The following is an 11,143-nucleotide window of genomic DNA, read 5'->3' as shown; positions in this document are numbered from 1 at the left end:
ATTTTTGGTTTAATATTATAAATTTTATAAAGATAATAATTAAGTATTCTGTTAGAATTTAATGATTATACTAATTATATTTTAGATTTTTTATACTTAAAATGAGATGTTTATCTTGTATTTGATTGTGTTTATCTACAATTAGTTACACGAATTCAGATATGTGATGAAATCGGAAAGGGATGAACGGGTTTAAGAGTTTTTAAGAGTTTTAGCCAAATGCTTTATAAGATAGTATAGATTGTATAGATTTTTATCGAAATGATTAATGGGCCCTGATGCGTAAGAAATATGTTTTGGATCACTTTATTTCTTTATAATCATATATTGTGGACTGACGTTTTAGTTGTTAATGGGCTGAGCCCATTTGAAGTTAACAAGTGGTGGGTTGAATTCTAAGGGTATCTTGAAATGTAATAGACTATGCGATAGAAAAATAATGCACAATTATATTTTGGACCTGGGACTGCATTTGGGAAGTTGGCATTAGGGACGGCTAAAAATCAATCCTGGACACGTCAGGTCCGAATCGGTCCCTCTGTCTCAAATACTATTTTCGTAACCAGTCCCGGCATAACTGGTCCAGGTCACGACCAAAAACCAAGGCCCAATTAAGGTACTTTGTAACCGATTATGATAACAAATCCCGGTCTTGGGCCAGACCCAAACCGGTCCTATGCATTTTTTAAAATTCGATTTTTTATACAATCTTTTTGAAGTTTTTGAAAAAAATACAAAAGTGTTATTTGAATACACTTGAAAATATGTAATTGAGTTAATTAAATACACTTAAAAAATACGTTTTTTTTGCAAAAATATGACTCAAAATCACGAATTATAAACAAGAATTATGAATGTTTATGACTTGGTATCCCTCCATACACCATATGACTTATATATAATGAATAAAGAGTAAACAGGACAAAAAAAGGCCAAAAATGGGAAAAAGATTTGGTATCAGTAATAAAACAGTAATATTTTTTAAAATCGGCCAGGCTAGGCCGAACCTTCTTTTTTGATGAAAACTGTAATTGGTCCTGACCGCCAGTCCCAAACCGATCCCAGGCCGGGCCGGTCCCAAGTCGGTCCCGGTCCTAGGCCGGGCCCAGTTGCCCGTCTCTAATTGGCACCCACTTGATGGAATTGAGATTTGGACCGGTAACTGGACCTAAATTGGTCCTAAGATTTTTGGTTTGGTCCACGTCCAGACACCCCGGTTCTAAAGGGACCGATTTAGGACGGCCATCGGTTATTCGGCCATCTTTAGTCTCGATGTTTGAGAAAAAGCAAGGATTTGTCTGGAAATCGATGAAGTTCTTATTTATCATTTTTCCCTTTTCGTTTATAGACGTTAACGGTAAAAAACGTTGCCAGCCACCACCCCTGTAAATACGTTGGATATGAAAATTCAGGAACAACCATTTGAAAGAACAAATAGACATTTTGCATTTCTTTATCTGGAGACAGTGGCTATAAACTACAAGAAAGCAAACAAGTCAACAAAAAAATAACAAAGAATCACAAAATACAACAATACCATGAGTAATAACAAGTTAACGATAAATAATAAAGTTGTTGCTTCTCTCTGCATAGAATTTGTGGTGCGGTGCAGCCTTGAGGAACCGTTGGGGCTAGTTGGCTCGGTTAACCTTCAGGTATGGCAAGGCCCCTATCACATTGTTGTAGTCACAACGGTCAACTTGTAGCTGCACAAGATAAACAAGCGTTGTGAGAAATAATACATGACAATTCGGAATTTCTTAACAGCAAACAAGGAGCTTTGATTAATGTAGTCAAGATGATTATAAACAAAAAACAATCAAAGCAATCCCAATATATTAGTCTTGTGGGGTAGGATGTATGCAGACCTGCGTTGTCCTTTATCCCAAGGAGTAGAGTGACTGTTTTCATGAACGTATTCAGAATAATTATGTATGTACGAATATACAGTCTCAATTAATCTTAGACTTCAAAGCTTTTCTTGTTATTCCTTTCGCAAGCTAACCTTCTCTCTCCATCTTTACTCTTCTTCATCTAGAGACAAGCGACAAGTGGACCAATGCAAGAGTTTAGGGCTACCCCTTTCGACCGCTACTAATCTTAGTACTAGATGTGTAAGCTTTTTGGTTAATAACAACAATAAACTCGAATCTTTTTGGCGGAAATGGAGCAAAGCCCGATAATATAATCCCATCCAATTCTCTCAATTGCAAACTTATAACATCGAGTATACAACGACATGAAAGTAAAAAGGATTTCTAGGAATTTGTTTGTTTCCATGATGGATGAATTCGAACTGTTTAGATTCCATTTTTCATGTAGACATGGGAGAATTTCTAGCAAAAAGGTTTAAGCAACAATGGCTAAATGCCTTAGAGCGAAATTCTAGTTCTCAACACTTGTATCAATAAGAACTACACTACACAATGGGAAATAACAGCCAGCCCTTCCATTTCTCTTTCATTTTGCAAAGATGTTGTTCTATGGCTCAAACTTTTGTTGTTTCTAGCAAGTGGTGCTTATTTCAATGAGTTCTGGTTGCAACCTTTTCGCCATATCTAAGAAAGAATTAGAAATATAGTTTTCCATAAAGATGTGTTTCTTAACTTGAAAACTTTAGGGGGACACATATATCACCTGTTACAAGGTGAATTATAAGGGGGTTGAGTCTTGCAGAAACCGATAGGATTACTTCTACATGATAAGCTTCGAGTCAAGAGAACTTCTTTGCCAAATGCAAGAAAAACAAACCATGACAACTTTGAGGAGTCACAGTGGACCAAACCATGGCACATTATTAAACAATCTTACTATATCTGTAAAAGTGTACATGACTACTATAACCACTGTTGGCCACCAAGCACCACTGCTTCTACCTCCATAACCACTGTTGGCCACCGACCACCACCGCCCATTGCCACTACTACCGTCGGCCACCACCACCTCCACCATAACCAAAACCACCTCCACCAACACCACTACTACCGTCAATTATATCAAATTTTTCATCCAAATTTGGTACAAATATGAAAATTATGTACAAATATTTATAAATTAAATTCTTTAATGATTTACTTTATTTGTGTTCATTACAACTATTATATAATATTTAAAAACTCATTAAATAACTTTTGGGGGTAGCTTGTCTAGTTCTGTCCCGTCCAGTCCTAATCGTACCAAACACCAGACATACTCTTGTTATGTCCAGTCTTGTCCTGTCCAGTCCTACCCTCTTGTCATGTCCTGTTCAGTCCTGTCCAATTATGTCTACGTACCAAACGCTACCTAAGAGTACTATGATCTTAAACTGAACCAAATCAAACAAACAAGCCCAATATATCCTATCCGGAGGTGGAGGCTAGGGAGGGTGGGATGTATGCAAACCGGTCCACTATCAGAGTGTAGAGCAGTTGTGTCCATGAAGACCCCTGACTTGCAAGAAGTATGCGAAAAAGAAAGCTTGCCAAAAAATTCTAAAACAAAAAAGAAGAGAAGAAGGAAAAGAAGACTACAATATGATACAAGCATGTACAAAGGAATATAGCGAAGGTAATCTTAGGACTCTGGTAGCCTATCTCCATGTACTACGATCTTAGACTGGTAAGTATAAAAGAAAATTTGACCATAAGATCTCTCAACTTACATAGGAGACAAAGCTTTTTATCAAATGGTCGAGGGGCTAAAAGATGTCATGAAATTCCTTTATTACATCAACTAGACAATCCGGTTGATCCTTGAAAAAGCTATGCAATACTCCCTCCATCCATAAATTAGCAACTTTTGACGAGACATAGTTTAAGGGAAGTATTTCATTACCGGTACAGCGTCTTAAACACCATTCAGAGAAAACATTGGTACTTTTGTGGACCCAAACCAATAAACCAAACTGAATGAAGTAAATTTCACTCAAGAGTAAGGTCTGGTGGGTGGGATGTATGCAGACACAACCTCTACCTCAAAGGTCTCCGAGTGTAAGTTATGTGTCACTTTAGTGTATAAAGTTGCAGAAAGTAGAAATTATTTTGGTTTTCATGGACCAAAGAGAGCATAATAGGTTTCTAGTACTTCCTACACAAGTGCTGACTTATAAGCAACAGAGCTCGTAAAACTATTTCTAAAATGCCACAGATCACAACCCAAAAGGTTAAGAGATAAACAACCACACAATTACTCAGCTATATAATTAATCTGCATATCTGGAACTCTTTGATTTGAACTACTCCAAATCCAGCAATACCAAATTATGTATCAAGAACAGTATTGTTTAATCATGTAATCCAAAATGCATCTCTAATTTCGTAGGTTTAAACACTAACCGATTTAGAGAGGCGTGTTCTCCTCTTAGCATTCTTCTTTCTAAGCAAATGCTGCTTCCCAGCTCTCCTCCTCATTATCTTCCCAGAACCCGTTACCCTGAATCGCTTTGCTGAAGCCTGCAATTGCAGATTTCAAGATAACAAATCGAACAAAGTACATCATTGACAGGTGAAAAGGAGAGAATGTTTTTGTGTGTGTGGATATATTTATATATCTGTGTGTGTGTGTGTTTGATGAAAAATGCTCAAATTGATTTCATGAAGTCGTAGTCTTCACAAAAATGTTTAAGGTGATACTGATTTCATGAATGAAAACTTGACCCAAAAAGTTGAGTAAAAACCAACAAATTAATTGAACATAAACCCACATATACATTCATTTGAAAATGTAGTTACACATACCAATTTATTCAATGAAGAGAATAAACAAAACCACTAGCAAACGAAGAAACTGAGAGCAAATCACCTTGTGGGTCTTCATCTTATACCCCTTGGCAGATACAATTGTGAGAGATTGGGGTTTTCGATTGGGGGAAGAGACGATTAAAGCTCTGTTCGAAAGAAGTGGGGAGAAAACAGAGATGGTCTGTGATGATGAGAGATTCAATGGCGTGGTTTTCTTGGCGAATTGTGAAAGACAAACGGTGGTATTACAAGAAGGGTTTGTACGAAGAGGTTTAACTGGAGTCAAGAGTGAAGTGCAATTGAAAAACGTTGAAGACGCCATTGTTGTGGAGCTCTGTGTGGATAAAGGGATTTGGGGGTTTCAATCTTTTGTGCGGTATTTGTAACTGGCTTTTATCCATGGTTAGAAAAGGCTTTCCAGGTCATGGGTTTATCTTGTCCTAGAGTAAAGCTGATTCTATAGCCAAACAAAACATATTAGGGTGTTTGGGTTGCATATAAAAACAACTTATTGATTTATTTCAGTGTGATACTGGTAACAAATATTTTTTAGTATTTGGATAAATAACTTATACCGGTGGCAAATCAGTAATAAGAAGTTTTTGAAGAAATTAAACTCTTCTGATTTATAATAAGTTGATAAATGCTTTGTAGAAAATTATAAGTTGTTTCAAATAAGCAATCCCAAACACCTTCTTAAAGAAAAATTGAGGCTTGTATGATTGCATAAGAATCTTAGTGATTTAAAATTCAATTTTATTCCAATTTCATGTTTAATTTGAAGGATTGTTTGGATTTGAAATCCTATGATTTTATAGAAATTTCACACACATGAGATTTACAAATCCTATGAGGTTGTTGGTATTTTATGAGATTTTATAAGATTTGTGTGTAATAATGTTTTAAAATATGTTGAAAACATATGTTTTGTTATGATCAAGTAACAGATGAGATATTTAATTATTTTTATAATTTGTTTTTATATATTACTTATAAAAAATGGAATTTAATTTTATTCCAAATCTTACAAACTAAACACACCAAAGATTCCAAATCCATTTAAAATCCAACAAACCAAACACACCAAAGAATTCAAATCCTACAAATTCAAATCACTCAAAACCATTTCATCAAACCAAACGTCCCCTAAAAGAATCCACAAATTGAAATTTTTTGAGAGCTTATTTAGCATAATGAATATTTTTAAGTGTATAATACGTGTATATGATAAATCAAACTTACATATACATCTCGTATTTGGTGAAGTTCAAAAACTTTTCAAAAAGTTAGGTTACTAGATACCGGTAGATCAAAGTCCCTTTGATCATAATGAAAAGTTCCTGAATAAAGAACAAATTTTTGCTTATGCAGTCAAAAGTGTGGTTTTGCATTGTGTAGCGCAACCGAAATAGTTCCAAACAATCATATATTTCTTGGCAACTTCTATGAATACGTGGGTTGAAAACGTTGAGCTATTTTAATCGTGAATGAAATTTAGATTGGGAATGTTAATGAAATGTCAAGGGCAAGAGTCGAACATGAAGTTATATAGTGTAAGGATTTGTTTGCCAGATTGTAAACAGTTTAATTTTTTTTTTAAACTGAAAATTGTGTAGGATGAAAGAACGTGAAATTGGGACATTATGGCTGCACTGACATGGGCAAAAAAATACCCATAAATTCTTCTCTATTTAACGATTGAAACTCGTATTGAAATTCCGGAATTCATTGAGAATAGGAGAGAAATCGACTGGATAAGCAAAGATAGAGAGTATGCATTTTACCAGTTATTTCAAGGTGAGTTTTTTTTTTGTTAAGTTGCAATTGATAGTTCAATATTAGATTTTTTTTAATTATCTTGGAGTTCTTAGTAATACTGGTGTGGGCTGTAATGGTGGCTCGGCAGTCAAAAACATCTGCAGTAGCAACAATGTATGGAAAACAAAATGAAATTGGAACTCCATCGCTCGAGCTAATGATAGTTTCTTATGTCAGTAGCCGATATTAATTAGCATCTAGGATCTAATAAAAAAGGAAGACAATTGATCGAAAGACGACCCCCAAATTTACCCCGGAGTCCAACGTTGTTGTCACCGACCTCGATGGAAACCAGGTCGAATTCGAATCCTAGGTATCTACTACGGGCTGGATTGGGTTGATCCTTTTTCTGTTGGGCTATTTAGTTTACAATTGGACAGCTCTTGATTTAAATTAATTCTAACTTGATTTTCTCAAGTATTTTGTTAATCGCGTGAATTAATTAATTTAATCATGTTTTAATTTCGTGAATTACTTAATTAATGCATTAGTTATTCTTTGACCTATAAAAACTGATGAGGATCATGTTTTATTTTAGTATATGAGATGTGTAATATCAAACTTTTAAGTATCTGATTATCTAATGGCCTATAAAAGCCGATAAGGATAAAGTTTTTTTTGATGTGACATTATTTATTAATTTTTCAAATGGCAACTAAAGAAAAAAATTACACGTCATTTATTTTTTTAAAAATTGTAAAATTATTATTTTCACTTAAGCAGACAAAATTCCGTATTATTATTATTGTCAAAGACCTTCCAGCCTAGTGGTAAAGGCTTGGGCATGACATAGTCATGAACCCAAGTTCGAGCTCTGGAAGGAGAGTGTTGGCGACATTTAAGTGGGGTCATGTTTAGCCTCCAAATTTGCCGGGGATTAGTCGGGCTTTGGCCCGGACACCCTTACAAAAAAAAATTCCGTATTATTCTAATGATTAATGGAAGTATAAGTAAAATTTAAATCCTTAACTAGCCAATTAAAAGAGGCCAGGCCCATAGTTGACGAGGCGTAAAACAAAGATTGTTTTGTCAAAATGTTAACAACAACGTTTCTTTCGTATTGGAGCTTAAACGATGGTTTTGATTGTAGAAGTTGCAGACAATGTTGGATGATGATTCCTAATTCAGTGTTATCCTCTTCCCCTTCCCCTAGATTTACAGCATAAGTCACGACTTGGGAATCAATCTCGAAGATTACACGTTCATGCCCCGTTTTAGAATCCATGATATAGCTTCAATTAAGGCTAACCCTTCACACTCCTTTACTTCAGGGCATCCTCGAATTTGTATCATTTTGTAAGCCATCAAGGATCCTTCCTCGTTTCGTAATGCCATACCCGCTCCCATTCGGTCCTGGTCTTTGGAAATCGCAGGTCACAATTATATTTAAGAAACGATAAAGGCGAAGGATGCCATTCTGGGGAATGGTTCATTCTTCTCTTACGTTCCATATTTCTTTGCTTTTGAACTCTTTCTATTAACACAGCTAGACTGAGCTGGACTACAACAGCAAGCAGCGTAGTTGTATTCTTCCAGATCCGCTGGTTTCTTTAAAATTAAAAAAAATGTAAATAAGGTAAAAAAAAGGGTAAAATTTATAAAAAAGAATTACAAAAATAACTGTAAAGTTTTAAATGATTATGATTCTTGTAACATTTGTTAGGCCTATTTTTTAGGACCAAAATCGCATACCTGCATGCTTCGAACCGTCATTTCTTATAGAAAGATCCACACAAATTAATAATGGAGATAAATATAAACACACATCTTAGAGAGATGGTCAAATATCCTGATGAGAGCACAAGCCTTATCTAGTAATTTGGAACATTATTGATACTTTGAGTAGGTCTCAAATATTGGCATGTTTAAAGAGACAAAGATATTATTGGTGATGCTACAAAAGCTGGCATTGGCTTATGAGGAAGAACCGTTACAAAAACAAAAGCAGCTCACAATTATTACAAAGAAACTAACCATTGAGTTTTGAATATGATATTTTATCCATGTTTTCGTGTTGTTTTGGGTATGAAGAGTATCCACAGTTTGATGCTTTAGATGTTGCTTATTGTTTATATTTGGTTGCTTAATTTGGGATACTTGATTTTTATTCATGTTTTCGATATTTGAACAACAAATTTTATTCTTGGTTGTGTGAGTTTTGAGTTTTGGTTTCAGATAATGGGTGTTTTGATATATTATTGGAAACTTTTAATTTAGTTATTTTTCTCGGATGTTACAATTTTCAACTTTATTTAATTTGGTTTATAATTCTGAAATTATTTTCCATGGACCGATTCTTTTTATTTGTTTCACCAAACACACAATGACTTCTGTTATAATTAAATTTCCACGTCTATTCTTAAAAGGAAAAAGGGGGCAAGCTTTAGTGTTAGTTTGCATAAAACTCAACCACCAATGGGTTGCTTTATTTTGTCAAACAAAAAAAAAAAAAGTTGGTTTCTATATATATCTCAAGCACGAGTTGATAGTAGTTGGTTTATATATATATATATATATATATATATATATATATATATATATGGTTTCACATGATACCAAATATAATATATATATATATATATATATATATATATATCTCGGTGTTTCTATTGTTTTCTTTGAGAAGAAAGTAATTTGTTTTAAAATAATATATTGTTATGATATAGTCGTCGTGGTTTGCACAGTAAATATTCTTTATAGAAGAACAATCAAATGTAAACAAACTATACAAACCATTTTTATTCGTCGATTTCATTGTTTAATCTTGTGAATTTTTTTTTCATATAATATTTTTTTGATGAAGTTGTTTCATATATAGTTATGAAATTGTTTCATATATGGTTATGAAATTTTAATGAAACTGTTTCATTATTTCTCTAAAATTAATATAATGAATATGATAATATCTATGATTAACATTCTTCACAATAAAAACGATTAATCCACCTCTCATAATTACAAAAAAATGAACAAAATGAAAATTATGATTGGTTGAATGAGGTTTGCACGGTTTATACGAATAACGTGGTTTGCAAAGTAAGTATCATCTCTTTCTTTCTCTTTATATATATATATATATATATATATAGAGAGAGAGAGAGAGAGGAGCGATCAAATGAAAACCGCATTCATTTGTGTAAACCATGTAAACCAATCTCATCCATCMATTTTCTTGAYCAATGGTCAAGATTAGTTTAGGTTATATTAGGAAATTAAAATAAATAAATAAATAAAATTTTATTTTATAATCCTTATAAAGGCAAAATGGTAACTTTGGTAGTGATAATATTGATGCCAACCATATCATGTATATCGTAATATTAATGAAACAAAATCATTTGTAAAATAATATATTAATTTTATGTTCAAATATTATAAATAAAATTACATCCATCATTAAAATAGATCAACAATAAAAATAAAAGACACTATAATCAATTTAACAAAATGAAACCTTTTGAATAATAATAAAAAATTTACTACTACATTTCATGAACGAAATGGTTTAACAGTTTTATCAATACACAAATCAACGTAATGTTAGATGAGGCATTTATCATTTTCATTTTATTGGTAGATGGATCCGTTTCAATCTAATTATAAATTGTTTTATTGTTCGCTAATTACACAACATTTTCTTAACAATTATGAAATGGTTTCACTTTCGTTATGCACCCATTTCATCGATAATTTTTTTTCAATCCGAACATATTTCATAGCGTCAATGCATTTACCATTACAGGCTTTGTTAACCATTAAGTAAACAAAATCATCCAAAGAAAATTAAAAAAAATGAAACAATTTCATCAATAATGAAATTGTTTCACTGTTCGCTAATTACACAACATTATCTTATCAATTATGAAATTGTCTCACTTTTTTTATGCACCCATTTCATCAGCCAATTTCTTCCAATACGAACACGTTTCATAGAGTCAATGCTTACCATTACATGTTTTGTTAACCATTAAGTGAACAAAATTATCAAAAAAAAAAAAAACAAAAAAAATGAAACAATTTCATAAATAATTGTTGATAAGAAAACAAGATTATGCAAGAATATTATATTACGCAACCAGTTCATCCCCAAAAGTTTCATAAAAAAAGCTCATCAATGAACGTTTTCATGAACCCATTTGCATACGTTTCATAAAACAAGCTCTTCAATGAATGTTTTCATGAACAAATCTAACATGAATCTGTTTCACAGCTGATTATATTTTTACCAGCACATGAATCTTTGTTTGGATCTGTTACTGATTTCGTGGATTAATGAATATAATAATTTTCGATTTTCATATTATTACTACTAATAAACCGAGAAACCAAATAACAATATTCAATTTTTAAAATTCTAATTTAAATAAACATTTAAATATTACCATTTATAAAATTTCCTTTATTATTTTACCTTAATTAAAATTTATTGATAACTTCCATATTTAATAGAAAACAATGTAAATGACAAATCTATCCTTAATGATTAAATTTAATTAAGAAAAAAAGGAATTTTCCTATTGGTCGAAATTAGTTTACACGGTTTTCTAAGAATTAGACGGTTTTCATTTGATTCCGCCTCTCTATCTCTCTCTCTCTCTCTCTCT

The 11,143-nt window shown here is 32.8% G+C and overlaps 1 protein-coding gene across 1 annotated transcript; it reads right to left on the bottom strand.

The window, feature by feature from the left end:
* Positions 1 to 1,421: 1,421 nt before the first annotated feature.
* Positions 1,422 to 5,100, bottom strand: LOC112516945 (50S ribosomal protein L35, chloroplastic). Its single transcript, XM_025124206.1, has 3 exons — positions 4,783 to 5,100; positions 4,317 to 4,433; positions 1,422 to 1,706 (listed from the first exon to the last, which is right to left on the bottom strand). Exons 1-3 carry the CDS (start codon positions 5,041 to 5,043, stop codon positions 1,632 to 1,634), a joined length of 453 nt encoding a protein of 150 aa, XP_024979974.1. The 5' UTR covers positions 5,044 to 5,100; the 3' UTR covers positions 1,422 to 1,631.
* Positions 5,101 to 11,143: the final 6,043 nt, after the last annotated feature.

Source organism: Cynara cardunculus (assembly GCF_001531365.2).
Source record: "Cynara cardunculus var. scolymus isolate 2C chromosome LG 8, CcrdV1, whole genome shotgun sequence".
Lineage (NCBI taxonomy): Eukaryota > Viridiplantae > Streptophyta > Magnoliopsida > Asterales > Asteraceae > Cynara > Cynara cardunculus.
This window is presented reverse-complemented; position numbering and strand designations above follow the sequence as displayed.